We start from the raw sequence: 19,439 nt of genomic DNA, 5'->3' as shown, positions 1-19,439 counted from the left end.
GAATTGGAAAGCTGTGTGGGAAGAGAGGCAACGTGGTAGAATCACACAGGCTCATCAAAATTGCCTTGATACACAATAAAACTCAAAGTTGAGGGGCAGTAGCTGAAAGAACTCTGCTCCCATCTGTCTTCCATTTTCACCCCATCCTTCTCTCTACCATTTACTGAGTGAGCCCTCACTTCCTATCCCATGTAGGTGCCTCTCAGAAATACAGAAATGTGTGTGTTCCCCTCCCCTGCCCCCGATTCCAGCCGGCAGGGAGTCTCATGCGCCTGACATACCTTATGTCCCACTGCTGCCAGCCTCTTCACCACCAGGTTGCTTTGTGTCCCATGCCAGTTCTGACACGAGGCAGGGGATGGAGGCTGGCAGCAGAAGTAGATGGAATAAGCATCCCAGGAAGAATGGAGAAGGAACTGGAATTTCTCAGTTCTAAGGACAGTTTCTCCCCACTCGTGTCCCTAAATCCAATGGGTACACTCTAAGTCTGACCTGCAAGAAGTAAACTACATGCATGTAAATCCTGTGCAGATACCTTTCCCTCACGCACTTTCATATACTCTGTCATAGGAGTTCTGTGTAGTAATCCCCAGTATCATCATTTAAAACCTGATTGCCATACATAGTAGAAAGATAGCAACCACAGTTCTGCAAACTAAGTGGCCACAATTTTTTTATACTTTTTTTTCTTAGCAGGAGGGAAATATAGAAACTATGCTGCTTTCGCTCATCATCAGAAAATGTGATAGGAATTAACAATACATTCACTGCATCCTGATAATTCCGTAATGTTTTACACAAAAACCTCTGTAATTAGCTAGGTGGTAAATAATCTAAAAATATGTGTGATTGCTTGTAAATGCTAATGCTTGCAAATGGATATAAGTTTTAGTTATGTAATAAAGCATCCTACTGTAGATACTGGTATGCAACAGAAAAGAGGATAGTGCAATATTTCTGCATGGATTTGTCATTCCTCATTTTGCAAGTATGGTTTCTGTTTATGCATGGATTATTTCAGGTTCTTTCATTTGTCTCACCCTCATCCCTTCAAATCGTGACAAGGCTCTTAGAGGTCTCAAAGCTCTTAGTGTCCTAAGCGATTTAATGGCACCAAGTTCGGAATAGCCCAACGCATTGGCTATTAGACTAACCAACGACACCTGCAGAAAAACAGAAAAACAATAATTATTCATTTCCTGAACCTGTTGATATTAGGATATAATATGTGTTATGTGAGTTTCTAAAGACTGGTTGGACCTCCTTTTACTATACTCCTTTTTTAACCATAGGAAATATTTAAAAAAATTATTGAGGAAGGTTAAATACTTATAGGACACCTGTTTATGGAACCTTTGTTGACATAAAAAAGTCCTTAAATTTTCATATATTTTGTTGGAGGAGCAAGGAACCATAATGGACCTAAAGAGGGCCTGTTTTTTAAAAAAGAGTATACATTAGTCTGTACTGCTTGTCAGTTTGCCTTATCTTTATCTCTTCTTATCTGGTTAGAGTTTAATATCTGGACATAGCTCACTGTTCTCAAAGGATACAATTTCCAAAAGCACCTACGTATCTTAGGGGCCTGAGTTCTACTGACTTTCAATCGGTTTTAGTCACTTTCAAAAATTTTATCCATGATCTTTAATAAGAATACTTTGTACCTTTTTCTGAGTTTTTTAAGTACTTTACAGATGTGGCTAAGTATTATTTATTATCCTCATTTTAAAAAGGCACAGAGAGGTTATGTAACTTGCCCAGGGTCAAGCAGCGATGAGTTAATAGAACAGCTACGACTAGGATCTAGTTCTCCTAACTTTTGGTTCACTGCTCTAACCAGCACATCATGAGCCTTCCATACAGACTTGATCATTTGGTCAGACTCAAAGAGCACGGATCCAGTCTTAGCTCTATGTCATACATGGAGCAATGCATGGTAGCCATAAAAATCATAGTTCCTGTAAGCCACCATATCTACCTTAGAATCTAGGAACTAGTGGATAGAACACTTGGAGTGCAAAAATTTTTGGCAAAAAGTGGGCAGACACCCCAGTAATTGGTGCAGATTCCACAACACTCTTCTTTATTCTTCCGCTTACCAACAAGTTTGGTAGGTTTCAGTGGCAGCAGTTCACCTGTGAAAGGCTGATGATTGCTGTGATAACTCAGCATGGACATCTTCCCATGGCCTGTTGTTAGGAAGACTTCATGAACCTTAGATATTAATAATACAGTCGCTGTTCCACACCCAGACGTAAAAACATAGTGACTAATATCTGTGAAATTAGTGTTGATGGAGCTGCCACATTCCTACTTTCTTGACTATCTTCTTCCAGAGGGAAGATTTGAGAAGGATGATTAACAACATCGCTAAGGTCCAAAAATGACTTATTGAGCAAAAGCCTAACCACAATCCATTTAAAGGCACATTCTTGTACATTATAAGTGTTATGAAAGTAAAGATTGCAGCTGGATTTGGACTATAGTGATTGCCATGTAAAAGGCATTGTTTACCAACAGATAAGCAATTGAGGTTCCCAACTTATTTCCTGTTCTAAATACAGGAAAGTACAGTGCTACCTCAAATACTTTTATGACACCTATTGGCAAATTTCAGCTTTTTATTGACCACGACTGTATATTTACAAAGACACATGGGCAATGAAATCATATTGGTATTATATCAGAGAAGATTGCTCAATGTAAATTACTCCACCTCGAGAGAGGATTAACTTTTATGTCTGAAATGAAGCTAAGTTAAGTAGTTTTAAGTGGAAGAATTTGCCACAGCTGTGTTTCTTTTGATTAAACTATACCTATACCATTCCACCACCAGAATTTTAGAAGACATGTGTATCTGAATATATGCATATTTCTTTCCAGTACTTGAAAGAATCCTTAAGACCTTCACTTAATCCCACAGAATTTATAAAATAAATAACTTTTCAGATATAAGTATTCACTGATATGACAATAAGGAATACCCCTTACGTGCTAAAATAGCACCCCAGTTTGATTTTATATATAAACAAAAATGACTTGAACCATAAATATGGGAGTATGCATCTAGAAATGACAATCTGAGAGCAGATAGTAATAAAACAGCTGATTAATTCTATTTTGCTATATAGAGTAATCTGACAAAAAGTAATTTTGTAATTAATTCACTCAACATACCTTTCAACTGGATTATGTCTATGGAAGAATGCATTTTTAACCAAAGGAAAGGCTTATATTATTTTATTATTGCCATAATGGATAAGGTTGTAAAGGAATTAATTGTGCCTTAACACGGTATTAGCAAGAAAATCTTACTGATGACTGTTCAGTAATAAGATAAAATATTATTTCTGTCCTTACAAGGCAGATTTAAAATAATCTATTTGCTTTCTAAATCTATAATGAAAAAGTACTTTTTTATACTGTGCCATTATTAATATATTCTAGAGGTGACAAAATGTGGAGTGCATTGTATTGTGAACAAAATATTTATAATTCATTCCTGTCAACAAAAGATAACCAAGCCCAGATGAGGGAGAATACATAATATTGAAAACACCACATTCTTTATATGGATGCAAGAATCAACTATAAAGTATAACAATATTAAACACATCCACAGGTAGGAGGACAAAACACCTCCTTTGAAACTGTTTACATGCTAATAGCAGATTCATGAGCTACTCCTTTCCCAAACTGGCCCCACTTTTAGGATGCTCTCAGCCCCCTATCTCAATTAAACAGGATTCTTTGGGCAAAATCTTCAGCTTGTGTAAACAGATGCAGCTCCATAGAGTTCAGAAGAACTGCGCCAATTTACAACAGTGAGGCTGTGGCTGTTAAAGTCATTTCTCAACCCACTTTGTCTGTAAGGTACTTTATGCTACTTGTAGAGTCCTCAGCCTCACTGTAGCACTTTTACTTTCATGCCTTATTAGTTTCTTCATAAAAAAATTGAACTTAATGTAAATTACAACTGTATGACTGAACTAGTCAGGAAAAGATGGACAAAGTGAAAGGACATAATTTGCTTGTAATCATTAGGATTAGTTTTATAGTATATGTAGTGTGAATACTTACTGTAATCCATACATTATACTGCTTCAGTATCCTTAGTTTCAATTTTGGCACCAACTCCTTTACTACTTAGGTAAGAAAATAACTCATCTTTTAATACCTTAGCAATCAGAAACTGTTGGGCTTTTTTAAAATTAATAAATGTATGTGTATAGATGCAGTAATGATAGTGGATTTTAACAATAAACTTTTAAACTCTTCCTAAAAATGTTAGCAGAAAAGAGAGGGCCAGGGATGTGTGACTGATATTTAGGAATAGGGATTTCCCAGTACACGTCTAATATTTTGAAAAAGTTTTAAAAAATTTTTGGAGGAATTTAATGCCCCTAAGTAGCTCTTCTCAAGATGACCTTTTGCCTCCAAAACTCCATTGCAGGTGAAGTCTGAGAGGAAACCTAGATCTCCCACATTAGAGCAGCAGGAGTGAAGGTGGAAGAAGGACCGAGAATACAGAGGGGGCATGTTCAACAACTTCCGCACCCCAAAACTATCAGCGGGAAGTACTGCAGGAAGGGGAAGGCATGTCAGCTATAAATGGCAGGTGAGAAGTGGTAAGAGGGAAGGGGAGGGAAACCTGCCCTGCTGAAAGGGAAGAAGAAAGAAGAGCTAGAGAGGGGGTAGCAGGCAGGACAGAACTGGTGGGAAGAAAAGGGAGTGTATACTTCCAGCTCAGGCCAAAGAGAACCTGGGCCCACAGCACAAGACAGAGCAACGTATACAGAATCATGAAACTGAGGTGATATGAGGGAGTTATTTACTCTAAAGTGGTGAATCCCTCAGCTGTTTACATGTTGTGAATATATTCTTCTTTGTGTGTCGCTCATTCTGGGTCTTTGTCACACATTGCTTTCCACCTTTGCGCTGTTGCAAGTTGAGAGGCATGCTCTGGGAATAGGGTGACCAGATGTCCCGATTTTATAGAGACAGGCCCAATTTGGGGGTCTTTTTCTTATATAGGTTCCTATTACCTCCCACCCACTGTCCTGATTTTTCACATTTGCTGTGTGGTCACCCTATTGGGAATCATAAAGCCAAAGAAGAATAAAAGTTGGGGGCTATAAAAATCAGCTGACGCTATTTACTTGCCTTTATGTGCTTCCTGCAACAGCCATATTATAGTTAAAAATCAAGGGCAGATGGGAGTATGTAGGTATGATAAGTAAAATTGCCAAAAAAAAAGGCAGGTGAAAAAATACAAGGGATTGTAATGAAGCTAAAGCTTCAGGGTGGGATTTTCAAAAACACTCACCATTAGCCCAACTCTGTTACCATTAAAGTGAGTGCATTTGAAAATCTGACCAAGGGCTGTGAGAATAATTCATTACATTCATTAGCAGATGAATTTCACATCTGTCTGTCTGCAAATTATCCACAGATAGATTGTGATTTTCTCAAGTTTGTTTTTCTAAATAATTCACACAGTACTTTTTGTGAATAATTACTCGTCTATAGTTTGTTCCTTGCAAGTATTCAGAATTTAATTTGATTAGACACATAATTCACAAGGTATATTTCTGTTCCCTGACTGGTTGAGCAAAACTGTTAGGATTAGGTTTCCTGTGTAAAGAGTCATAATTATGAATCAGAAATTCACTTTCAGCAACTGTTTTGCAATAACTATCTTAAAATGGGCTTTACCATAGATTTCCTATGTGGGCACGTCACTTAATCTTTGTCTACCACTAATTCCCCACTATAAATGGAGATAAAACTTCCTTTCTCTGGCCCTTTTTCTGCTTTGTCTATTTAGACTGTAAGCTCTTTAGGGCAGGGATTGTCTACTGCTCTGTGTACATATAGTTCTAGACACCATTGTACTGCAAATAATAATTAATAATACTTTTGGGGAACATTCCTGCTGGGAAATTAAGTTTCAAGGGAAGCTAAGAGTCGTATGTACAATCAAAATAAATTAATTTAAATATTTGAACAAATAAGCATGGAACATTTTTAGGCACGTTCACCCATATCTATTAATAATATATAAGTCAGCAATATGACCTATCTTTCTTATGAAGCATCTATTAAGCTTGGTTTTTTTGCTTAATTTAATTGTTCTTTTGGAATTTCAACCTATATGAGTCATTGAGATGCTGCAATACAGGAAGGTCAAATCAGTGATTGTTTCCCAATTAGTTATACTAGTGCCCAGTAGTATTCAGCAAATATGTTATTTGTTTAATATGATTATATCTTATTATATTCAGTTTCTATATGCTACAGTTTAAAAAATGTGTCCATATCCTGTTCTGGATTCACTCAACAAACTTCTAAAGATACATATAATAAAATCAACAGACTCCAGAAATTGTAGCATACATTACCTCATCCAGCAGCAACTTAGGTAAGCACAAATGTAATAGCTAACAGAATCATCCAACTGTTCCCCAACTTCACTCACCTTTTATCTCACTATGGGCCAAGAAGGTATGGGCCTGGCAGCATGCCCTAAAGGCTACAAATTCAGGCTGTTCTGGACCAAAGGGGAGAACACATTTTGAAGGTTCAGGACCATCAGAGTCCTGCCCGATGTCCTTTTACTTTTACACCCATAAAGCTCTGGTTTGGGCACTTCCACTGATAGCAGTTGTGGCAGTTTTTCCCAGGGAGAGAGGTCATCTCCTACATAGGTTAGCTGATTGTTGTTTAGGCAATCAAGCAATTTTTATTAGGTGCAAACTTCAGTCTTTTACAATGGGAAAAGAGGTTGTAGGGAGAGAAGCATAAACCCCATAAATAGGAGAATGTACACACAGCTTCTGTGTCATAGTCTGAATCTGTCTCTTAAAGAATCTATTACTTTCCCTCGTACTCTCAAGTGAGTTCATAAGTTTCTTCTGGAAGGGCTGATTTGGAGTGCTCAGGAAGGAACTGCTGAATTAGCTGTAAGCACAGTAAAACATTTGTTGACTGCATTCCAGAACATGGAATATATTTCTTCTAGGAAGGTGGGAAGTTCAACTCTTGTCTGGTCATTCTTATTTTTATAAAATTAAGAAAAATGGGAAAATCTTCAATTAGATTGCAAAATATTTATCACTTCTGAGGACTTTATTCAGAGATTCTTTTCTTAGGCAATACTATTGCTGAAAAAGCACCAAGAACTCTACATAAGTATGCTGTTGTAAAAAAAAAAAATCAATTGGAGCCTTCATTATAAAAATAGAACAATTGAAACATGATCTATGGCTCATCTATAAAGGTGTGAGTAAGTTTCTTCCTTAAAATTCCCAGATAGAAGCCCCTGAATTCTGCATTACTATCCTCTTATTGAAACCATACATTGGACTACCACATAATGGCCCTGGCTCTTCACCATGGTGTAGCATACATTACCTCATCCAGGTGAAAATTATGTTTTTTTCCACTTCCTAGCTGAGTAGTAGACCAACTAAGCCAGTTTGCCCTGTGAGACTCCTGAACCTGACAAATTTCTAGAGTGGGGTAGTCAATAGGCGGACCGTGGGCCAAATCTGGACTTCTAGATGCTTTTGAATGGACCTAAAATCTTTTTATTTACTTATTATCATTATTGGTTTTTTGGTTCTTATTATTTTCTCTAAAGTCTGGACCTTGACTATACCTTGACTAAGAAATTTGGACATTGACAAAAAATAATTGACTACCCCCGTTCTAGAGCATATTAACAGAAACGTTACAACAAAGGGACCAGAATTTAGGCTGCCTAGTGAAGCAATACAATAATTTAGTGGCAACAATTATAAGCACCTTTGCCTCCAAGATACTCATTTGAACACACACATCACTTTGGCTCACTAAAGAACTGAGTCAGATAATATGGGAAGGCAGGAGACCAAAATATTCTGGGAGCACTGATCCCTTAAGACAATTAATGTAAGAACATAAGAACAGCCATACTGGGTCAGACCAATCACTGCTCTACACTTTAAGCAAGTGTATGTGTGGGGAGGGGGAGGTTATCTGGCTGGCCAGGAGAAGAGGGCAATGCTTTCTGGCTTGGTGGGAGGAGGGGAGACGTAAAACTGCTGGAAAAGCAGTCAGCATGGTGAATGATTCACCACCTAGGAATGAGGGGTTTCAAAAGGTCAGCCTGAGCCTGGACCCTGCCCTCATCACTTGGAGCAGGCCAGGCAGCACCCACCCTCTCTCCCTATTTAGGTCAGAAATATGCTAGGTTATTACATCTGCTGTGGGCATTACACTGGCCACCCCATTAAGGGGTAGGAATTTTTCCCTTGACCCCATATTGGCCAGGTGCAGTTGGAGTTTTTGGCCTGCTTCGCAGCAGGTTCAGGTGGGCTCTGTTCATGCATAGTGTATTTAAGTGTATAACGGATGTTAAGTGCAGGTACTCCATAAATTAAGGCACAAAAGAATGGATAAATGGCTTGGAAAAGGAATTAAGGACAGGTGCTTGGTAATTGAGCAAGCTGGGGGCAGTTGGCGACTCCTATGATTGGTACAGCAGGGAGCCAACCCCCTATCATTATAGTCCATCTTAAACCCTCCTACAAGGGGTGGTGGTCAGTAAGGTCCTCGTAAGGGAATTGCTGGAGGGACCTGGATAAAAAGGGGAGGGAGCTGGTGGCAGGTCCCCCCTCCCTGGAATTGGTTGGAATTGGAGGGTCCTGGCAGTGGGTCTGCTGGAGGGACATGAACAGAAAGGTGTGTGTGTATCGTGGGGGGAGGGGGGCTGAAAAAAGCCCCTCAGTGAATTGTGGGGGTTTTCACCTGTAATGCACATTTTATCCGCCGAGTTAGTCCTAGACATCTAATAATAAAGTTGCGGCCTGATTAAACCCATATCTCATGTCTCCTGTCATTCTTTCAGCATAGGCAGACAAAGGTCCATCTACCCAGTATCCTGTCTTTCTACAGTGGCCAATGCCAGGTGCCCCATAGGGAATGAACAGAATAGGTAATCATCAACTGATCCATCCCATGCAAGGACTTTGTACAGATATATGCCAGGGCTGGGAAGGAAGCCAAGAAAGCTTCTCTCCTCTTCCATCATAAACCCTCCCAAATCATAGCTTACTTATTTATTACAAATTATCAAACAGCTAATAAACTCCAGCTACACTAACTGAATTTCATACTTTAATGCCACTGCCTTTTTCACTACTTCACTGCAAACACTAGCAAAATAGAGGATAATCTCTTGGGAATAAAGCTTTGACAGCATTTGGACCAAACATAGTATCTTAGATGCAAAGTTTGGATGGCTGTAGAAAAATTCCATGATGATATAATATATTATTTGAGATACAACATGTGATCATATAATAAGACTGTGTCATAATGTATATATGCACAAATTGTGGAGTTTTGCATGGGACTTTAACTTTTGTTTAGTATGTAATGTTCTGTTAGTTATAGTTTTTTCTTCTGAATATAAATGCACTTTTAGTAACAACAACAGATAACAGGCTATTAGTAGTTTTAGCAAAAGTTTATGAAAATTTTACTGTGTTCATTAGAAATCTACTTCACAATAGTGAGTTTTGTAACTTTTGTTGATAGGAAAATCAGTCAAAAAAGACTTGAAGAATAAAGAACTTACATCAACAATCAAGAAGTCCAGCCAGCACCAGGCATTAGTGAAATACATTTGAAAACCATAGGCCACCCATTTCAGAAGCATTTCCAGAATGAAGATGTAAGTGAAAACCTTGTCAGCATATTCCAGCATAGTCTTGATAGTCTTGCGCTGCTCTATATATATGTCTTCAAAAGCCTGTGAACACAAAGTTTGCAAGTATTCATATCACCTCCTGGTTCAGAAAGATCAATTAGATAAATGAAGAAAGTGGAGGGATTTAAGTTTTCGTCTCTTCTTTGTGCACCCTTTTCAACTCTTATGTTACTTAGTTCCCATTTCACTACATATGCTTCAATGGAATCCAACTTTGAGAGAGGCAGTCTTGTTTTATGCTTTCTCCAATAGAATATGGAGAATATGTTTTGAATATGAATCCTTTTCTTCCTTAAGCAAAAGTCCTCTATTATTTTGAGAAACAAGAAATACAGGGACTCTACATGTAATTCTGTGTACTTTTTGTGTGACCCTCAATTGGCTGTGATTTTTTTTCACAATTGAGTTTTTATGAAATCAAAGTAAATAATTCCAGACCAAATCCTGAGGCCCTTTCTCAGATTTTTACTCAACCTTTAAATAAACCCTCACAGAAGTTAGTCAGAAATTTGCCTGTGTAAGAATTATTGCCTGTAGAGACTTCAGGATTTGCAATCCTATTTTATTGCTGAATCAAGAAATAAATACAAAGAATGATTTTCTGCCAATATTTTAATATGAGGCTTAATCCAAAAAATCCTCCTCTTCCAGATACATATATTCTCCCAGGGAGGAATAGTGAGGAAGATTTTATTTACTTCCCCCATTTAAATAAAACCTTTTTCCTATCAGCATAAGCAAGAAAAAAAGACAGTGTTAATTGGCAAGAAAAATATATATTTAAGTGTATTTATGGAAATGTTTGTAACTCGTTTTTGGAAAGTATACTATGCCATTGATAGGGTAGCAAGTGCAGAGCTTGTGTAATTTGAAATGGGATAGTGGTAAACAATAACAATCTTTTGGGAAACAACTGCCATTTAGTGAAATCTTATACATTCCAAAGCTCACAAAAAATTTAGAAAATAATAATAGTAAGACAACAATGAGCCAGGGTGGAGCATGAAGGCGATGATTTAAGTAGAATGCAAAGAGTTCTGGAGCTTCACCAGATAGTTCAAATGGCCCCTAAAGTAAAATAATTTGAAGCCATAAATGTGTACATTTTCATGTCAAAACCATGATTTGCATATGATTTTGATGTGCACCCATACATCGGCTCAGGTCCTCTCAGAAGTAGAGATGGGTTCACAATTTAAAATTTTGGTCCAAATCCAAACAGTAACAAAAGTCAGTAGTATTCAAGTCCAAAACTCTGCAGTGAGTAACCACTATAAATTCTGAGTAACTCCACTGGCTTTAATAAAGTTACTCCAGATTTACACCAGTCTAATTAAAAGCAGAGTTTAGCCCAGTGTTTTAGTTTTGGTCCATCTCTAATCAAAACATATGTGAATCTTAGCAAGTCTTCCAACTTTGATTCACATTTCAAAACTGTAATGAAACATGAAATGCAGGAAGTTTGAGTGATTTTGGGTTTCAGCATGAACATTTTGCACAGCTGCATTAAAATACATCTGTCAGGACATCTTTATCTTCCACATTATAATGCGAGTGTTTGCTTCTGCTGATTCCCAAATATTTCTTAAACTGATTAAATTTTCATACTGATCAAAAGCTATCCTGTATGCAAACAAACTTTTAATAAATCACCCTTCTAAAACTTATTTTTCAGAATATGTCATTGTTTCACTCACCAGAGCACCACTGCTCAGAAGAATCATGAAGACAATGAATGTCTCAAACCAGTTGTGTTCAACTATGCTGTAGCAGGTTTTCCTAAGATTCCACCAGATTTTGCCTTTGCCATCTTCTATACTTACTTGACAACATGTGAACTTCTGCACACAACCTGTAAACATATTAAATAACTAGAAATTGGAATAAAATAGCAACTTATTTTGAAGTAGTTAATCACTCTAGCATCCAAATTATTATAAAATTTCTTAGTTTGATAGCCACTCTCTTTATGAGATACTTTTAAAATCTGATATTGGAATCCCCTACTTGCTGTTACAAGGTTCTGAATATCTGAATAGTGATAGTAAATAGATTTAAACTACATCTAGGAGTGAAACCATGGAGAGAAATTGACAGTGATTTGCATTTACAACTAAGTGTGAAATTGACTTAAAAGTATCTGTCTATATTACACACAATCTATGAACTACAGTAGAACCTCAAGTTACGAAGACCTCGAATGGAGGTTATTCATAACTCTGAAATTTCATAACTCTGAACAAAACATTATGGTTGTTCTTTCAAAAGTTTACAACTGAACATTGACTTAATGCAACTTTGAAACTTTACTATGCAGAAGAAAACTGCTCCTTTCCCTTTTATTTTTTTTAGTAGTTTACGTTTAACATAGCACTGTACTGTATTTATTTTTTTTTTGTCTCTGCTGCTGCCTGAGTGCGTACTTCCAGTTCTAAATGAGGTGCATGGTTGACTGGTCAGTTCGTAACTCTGGTTTTCATAACTCTGAGGTTCTACTGTATATCCAAAACACAGTAGTGTTTGTGGCTGTTGGCCCATGTCACTTCTTTTTCTCTCAGAAAAACAGAGTTGCTCCACGTTCTAAGGCCCTTCTCTAGTGACTACAATACACAATCATAGGATTGGAAAAATTAATACTGCAAGTACCTTAATATTGAGACATATTAGCGATTGAGCAGGGAGGAGAGTTAGCCACCTTCCAGAGAAATCTTACTCTGACATTTGATTGTTATCACTGAGAAGGGAGTAGCTTCTCTTGGCTAGTGAAGCCAAGAAGGCCCATGGTGTTTCAAGAGCCAACTGTTGTAGAAGCAAATTGTGTTTGCGTTAGCAAACTGGGGCTTGATTCAATCTTTAGGCATTATTGTGTTTTGTTACCTTCTGTAAAACAGGCTATTGGTTCAAGAGCTTCTTCAGGTTCAATCTCAGCTTGTTCGCCCTCTCCAGGAGGGGCAATATCAACTGTGCTGCCTTCAGATGAGCTGGATGCATTTAGCTTCTGAAAATAAAATCCCACAGGAAATTTTTTGTCTCCTCACTAAGTATATATTATTCACAGATGACATTGAAATATGCCAGTGCTCCATAACTATTAAATAAGATTATCAGTAAATACATATTGATAATATGCATTACCATAAGTAAAATCATTGTATTAAAATCTATGTAGGGTGGTTTTGATTTCTAGAATATCTTCTTATAGGAAATTCTAAAAAATAATTTGTCCACTAACCTGATCCATGTGTAAGAATTCTGAAATTAAGGATCAATAACATTAAAATTGGTCAATTTGCATATGCCATACTGTTAGTTATTTCACTCCCTATTATATTGGATGAAACTGTGAATGTTACTTAATCTTTCCAGCACAATGACCAAACCAACAGAAATCAGCATATCTTCATGTCTGCTACAAATGGTATTTTCTCTAAAATATACAGTGTGTGGATTGAAATATTGAAAATTAGATATTTTTTCCAGTAGCAATCTTATGAGTACACATGACCTGTTGTTTAAGTATCTTTCTATAATGTCAGTTGAGAGGAGCAGCAAGTGAACTTTAGGACAAGCCACTATTTTGCATTATCTTCCACTATGCATGTATTATCTTTATATATAGTCAAATCATGCAGTCCTTACTCAGGCAAAACTCCTAATGACTTCAGTGGAAGTTTTGCTGAGAACTGAAGAGTGCATGATTCAGGGGCTGATCCAAAGGCTCCTGAACTCAGTGGAAGCCTCTCCACTGACTTCAGTGGACTTTGAATCAGGCCACTGGTCTATTGGCAGCAGTATTTGCTTTTAAATTTGCAAGTAAAACTATTTTTAAATGCATTTATTTTTGAGTACAACTAAAGTGAAAACAAGCTCTCATCAAAGAGTTTGTAACATGTTTTTAGCTGTTAATATTTTGTTGATTTGTGTCTTGAATTACTTCAATCAGAAATACATTCTTATTCAGTTTTAAATAGGTAATGTAACCAAGTCTTCAGCCTTAAAGAAAGCACCATAGTGAAATACATCATTATAGACCATGCAGCCGTAGAAGTAATATGCTACATCACTGTAATTTAGATTATAGTATTGGAAAGAAACTGTTAGTGTTATTGCTATATAATTTATAATGTCAGGAATTGCTACATACTCTACAATTAATTTTACAGATTTATATAGGAATTCATGTAAGTACATCGAGTACACTACATACATGAGACATTAATGCTGATAATTGGATGCTGATTAGGAGCATTATTTAAAGATTGATCCTGTATTGTATTAGAATACAGAATAACTTAGACTCAAATTTTCAATGTAAGTAATGCCTCTGATTCCTGATCATGAAATAATAATCCTATTCTAGGCTAAAGTACTTTGAGGCTGATGTGCCATATCCTGAGATGTTGTGTAAATCGGTATAGCTCCACTGACTTCCAATCAAGGGGAGCATGACCTCTGTTAAGCTACACAAATTTACACCACCCTGAGGATCTAGCCTGACACCTTTATCAGCTCAGGATATGGATACTACTGAATCAATAGGCACCACTCTCAGGTAGTTGTTACCTTGCTGAAATATCTAATGAACAAATATTTAATTGAATAAAATGATAAACAAAATGAATGATTAAATGTAGACATGAGATTCAGGAGTAGTCATGTTTGTGAACATATAGACATCGAATTCTGAGGATATCCATCAGAATGCTGAGACTTGCACACTGTATAGAAAACTATAATATGGTTGAAAGGCAGTGATTGTACCTAAGCTCTGACTGGCTGTGACAATCTGTTTCAGTATAAACCTTGATAAGATATTACTTTATGATTTCTTGTGGCTTTTTTTGGAATTTTGTGTAGCTTTTGTAAAGGAGATGAACAGTTCTGAAAACTACATTTTCTTTTGATCTTTAGTTAAGGACTGATATTACATCCTTGCCTCAGGAGACAGCTTGCAGAATCAGGCCTTAAATTATTTGGAAACAAAGGACATGATCCATACATAATTGAAATTGATGTGACTCTTTCCATTGACTGCACTGGCTTTGGAGCAGGCCTAAAGAATAGGGTTACTGTAGATTGGTAATCCATATCTAAATAATAAGTATGATATCCTGTAAACGTTATAATTTCTTCTTTGAGCAGCTCTGCATATTTCCACTTATGGGTATTGTGCTGCCTGGTGGTGCCTGATGTTAGAACCTTCTCCAAGCAGTGTCTGTTAGAGTATTTGCACAGCCCCTTTGCCTCTTCCCTCAGCATCGCCAGATGTTGTAAGGAGTGGGGGCAGTGCCTTCTATCACCTCAGTTCCTTCCAACCACTGTGCCAGATGGAAGTGAAGCACTCCAGACCATTCGGATCTGGTTTTTTTTTCTAGTTCTTAATGTCCTGGTAATTGTTTAGTATAGTTTTAGTTAGTTAGTTAGTAGCTTGGTGAAACTGAAGAAAAAGCAGAAGCTAAATGCAGAGAAGCTAAATGAATTCTTTGTCTGTCTTAACTGCGGAGGATGTGTGAGAGATTCCCATTCTTCGATGACAAATCTGAGGAACTGTCCCAGACTGAGATGTCAGTATTGGAGATTTTTGGAACAAATTAAGATATTAAACAGTACTAAGGTGCCAGGACCAGACGGTATTCACCCAAGAGTTCAGAAGGAGCTCAAACGTGAAATTGCAGAACTACTAATTGCAGTATGTAACCTATCACTGAAATGAGCTTCTGTACCAAATGACTAGAGAATAGCTAATGTAATACTGAATTTTTTAAACAAAAGGCTCCAGAGGCAGTCCTGGCAATACCAGGCAAGCTGATTGAAACTATACTAAAGAACAGAATTATCAGACACATAGATACACACAATGTGTTGGTGAAGAGTCAACATGGCTTGCTGTTTCCTAGTGAAAGGAAATCATTCCTCACCAATCTGTTAGAATTCTTTGAAGTTATCAACAAGCATGTGGAAAAGAGTGATCCAATGGATATAGTTACTTAGACTTTCAGAAAGCCCTTGACAAGGTCCAACACCAAAAGCTCCTAGGCAAAGGAGCAGTCATGGGGTGAGAGAGCAGATCGTCTCATGGATCAGTAACTGGTTAACAGACAGGAAACAGAGGGTAGGAATAAATGGTCAGTTTTCATAATGGAGAGAGGTAAGTAGTGAGGACCTCAAGGATCCATACTGGGACATACTGTCACTTACTCCTGCAAGATGAAACACTTTAGAGGCTGGAGGAAATCAGAACCTTTATTGGATCTGTCTCCAGATCCTCTTGCTCAAGCAGCCAGGGCTTCAAAGGCACAGGTGATGATGAAGAGCAGACTGCCTGCTACAGAACCAAGAGCCACATTGTCAGCTCCAGCTGTGTTGGTTCCAAAGAAGCAGTCAAGGTTGAAGATAACCACTGTTAACAGTGCCAGATCCCTCATTTCAGATTTTGTCATATCTCTCTGATTCTGACAGAGGCCTCTACAACTATGGCTTCAATACCCAGGGGGGCCGGCTCTGGCTTCAGCTTCAAGTACCAAGCGGGCAGATCTGTGTATTTCACCAGATTCCATGCCATCCAGGTCTTCAGCTCCAACTTTGACCTCTGTCCAGTTCCAGCTCCATCTTCAGGTCCACAGAATATATTTACTTTGGCTGTTGTACACCATTTGGCTTCTGAGGGCTTCTGAATGAGAGGAAGAGACAGGCTTCATCGGTTCTGAATTCAGCGTTGATTCTCCTGAAAAAAGGAGAAGAGCAGAGGAGATTATTAGTCTTTCTCCTGGTCCGTCTACACTTTCTCCTCCTAAGACTCCTGTAGTGTCCCCACAAAGAGTTTTCGCCCCATTTATTTCTCTCCAGTCTCTGGGTCCATTACTTTCTTCAGTGCAATCCATCACTGATCCAAGGCAAGATCTATGTTTAGAGGATGACAGAGGAAGAATAAAGAGACTGTTTCTTCCTGCTTCTTCTTTTTGATCCTCCTCCTGCAGCTATGTTCTCACATCACAGTTGTGGGGGAGACTGGCAGTCCAGGAGTCCATGGCCTTAATGGGTGCTGCCACAGGAATTTTTCAGTCGTCCTCCTTATGGATGGAGAGGTGATATTTTATCTGTAAAGGATCCAGTGGTGGAGAAATCCTCAGATCCAGTTCCACCAGATCTGTCTGCATCTCACATAATGGTACCTGATTGTTTGTCTGAAGAAGAAGATACAGAGATAACTTCTCTTTTTGAACAAGAGTAGACTGACTCCGATCCTGATTTGTCACCAGATGAGCATGTGGGAGCGGCTTCTGCCTCTTTTCATTTTGAGGATGCTCTGCAGTGTCATGACTTGATGGATCACATAGTGTTCACATTGAAATTAACTCCAGTAGCTGTGGAGAAAACATCCCATCCAGTGTTCGACATTGTTTTACCTACAAGAGTAGGAAGTTTATCAATTCTTGATGCCCTACTGCAGCGAGCTACATCTGTTTGGTCCACTTTTACTTTTTGCCACCCTATTTCCAAGAAGGCAGATAAATTATATCAGATACCCTCATAGCAGTTTTCATATTTTTACAAACAACCTGTACCTAATTCATTAGGTTGTGGCTGCTGCCAGTAGCATGTTGAGGTCTGGACAAGCACTGATAGAGGAGGGAGAAAAGTATTCTCCTCTTTCCGTCTTGGTATTAGGGTGGAAAATTATCAAGCAACTATGATCCACTCTCAGTTCCACCTATGGAAAAAGATGGCATTGTTTGTGCAGGATTTGCCAGATAACAAAAGGAAATTATCAAATGGAGCTCAAGATATGGCAAAGCATGCTTTTGGAGCTTCTTTGGACAGCTTGAACGCTTCTGCTAGAGCATTGGCATATGCAGTTACCTGGAGTAGACAAGCTTGGCTTTGTTGCTGTTCTCTGGCTCAGGATATCAGAATTGAGGTAGGGGATGGTCTTTTAAGTGAAAAGGCGGATGAGTTGCTGGAAAAACTGAAGGAGACAAGATCAAAAGCTCCTATTTGGGCTTTGATTTCTTTTACCAGGAGGAGACCTTTGACTACTCATTTCCATTACCAGAAACACAGTCTTCCTTGACTTATTTTCCCACTGAATCAAAGACATCAGTTACAACACCAACAGGCTATGTCTTTCCAGAGTCAAAACAACAAGTCTTTCAAATCAAAGCCTAAATCTAAACAATCTGCTTCTTTCCTGTTGTCTTTGGTGAACAACCAAGCCTCAGATTTTACGACAGGATCAAGAATCCAGAATCAATCAGTAGGGATCCTTCCCTTCCTGTTTGGAGACAAGCTAGCATATTTTTCTCATCAGATGGAGGACAGATAATACATTGGACAAATGGGTGCTAGAAATTATAGAAAAGGACTAGGTCATTCGATTTGAGAAACTGCTCTCTTTCAATTCCTTGTACCCTACCTTTTTCAGGGAACCTTCTCATGAAGCTATTTTACTTTCAGAAGTGCAGAAATTCCTTCTGATAGGAGCTGTTGAGGAGGTATCAATAACCTGAGAGGCTGGGTTTTATTCAAGAGACGTTTTGGTACAAAAAAAGTACAGTTTCATCTGATTTTAGATTTAAGGAATCTGAACAAATACATATGAAAGTTTCAGTTATGTATGTTAGCTCTGGCATCCATAATCCCTTCACTTTCAGCTATAGATTGGTTTGTGATGCTTGAGTGAAAGGACACCATATTTTCATATTTCTGCCAATACAGTCATCAAAAGTACCTTTGTTTCAAGGTGTTGGGAGGCCATTTCCAATACAAAATGACCCCATTTGGCCTCTTAACCACACCAACAGTGTTTACAAAGTGCCTTTCTGTAGCAGCAGCTCGTATGAGAAAGCAGGGTATTTTTGTTTACCCATAACTGAGTGAGTGGCTGTTGAAGGCTGCTGTTCGCAAGGATCTAGCAAGCCATACTGCTATACAACCACCATTTTTTCAGACTTGGAGATGCTTCTGAATGTCAAAAAGTTGAATTTCTGCCCAACCCAGAGAACTGTATTCATAGACTCCATATTGTACTTGGTGATAGGAAATATCTTTTTACCAGAGGACACTTTTTTAAAAATAGTGCTGTACGTTTTAAACTCTCAGATATGACTAATACAGAAAGTAATTTTCTTCCTGGGTCTCATGGCAGCTCAGACTTACATGACTCTGTTTGCACATCTCAGAATGAGGCCAATGCAGCACTGGATGTCTCAGGTTTACAGGCCAAATCTAGACAATCTTCAATTGTTAGTTAATATCCTTTGAGACATTTTGGACTCGCCTGTCTCTGCTTGGGATTTTATTTGTTTTTTATCTACATTTGTGAAGTCAGCTTTGAACCCTTGGCTGAGTGTTTATGTATTAAAATGACATTCATTGTTGCTATAACGTCAGCCAAAAATTAAAGGAATTAAAAGCCTTGGGACTGATCCACCATACATCTTTTCATAAAGGAGGTTCTTAGACCTAATCTTAAGCTTATGACAAAAGTCATTTCTGACTTTCACATTAATCAGACAATTAATTTGCTGGTATTTGTTCCAAGACCACCTAGTAATAAAGGGGAATCTGAAATATTTTAGATAGACGAACTGTTGCATATTCTTTAAATAGAACAAAAATTTTTGGAAAATCATCTAGATTATTCACTCGGGCGGCTCCAGGCACCAGCATGCTAAGTGCGTGCCTG

General features: G+C 38.0%; 1 protein-coding gene across 9 annotated transcripts in view; it reads right to left on the bottom strand.

Moving 5' to 3' along the window:
- The window catches only part of LOC116818660 (sodium channel protein type 2 subunit alpha-like), a 114,430-nt gene that overhangs the window by 13,066 nt on the left and 81,925 nt on the right, over window positions 1-19,439 (bottom strand). For all 9 annotated transcript variants that reach the window (XM_075070150.1, XM_075070152.1, XM_075070144.1 and 6 more), the window contains 4 exons: window positions 12,632-12,752; window positions 11,452-11,606; window positions 9,623-9,796; window positions 1,041-1,163 (listed from right to left, as the gene is read on the bottom strand). In XM_075070150.1, the coding sequence (XP_074926251.1) occupies window positions 1,041-1,163; window positions 9,623-9,796; window positions 11,452-11,606; window positions 12,632-12,752 (573 nt within the window). The remainder of the gene's footprint in view (window positions 1-1,040; window positions 1,164-9,622; window positions 9,797-11,451; window positions 11,607-12,631; window positions 12,753-19,439) is intronic.

Source organism: Chelonoidis abingdonii, chromosome 10 (assembly GCF_003597395.2).
Source record: "Chelonoidis abingdonii isolate Lonesome George chromosome 10, CheloAbing_2.0, whole genome shotgun sequence".
NCBI classification, from domain to species: domain Eukaryota; kingdom Metazoa; phylum Chordata; order Testudines; family Testudinidae; genus Chelonoidis; species Chelonoidis abingdonii.
The sequence above is the reverse complement of the archived record's forward strand: the minus strand, read 5'-3'. Positions and strand labels throughout refer to the sequence as shown.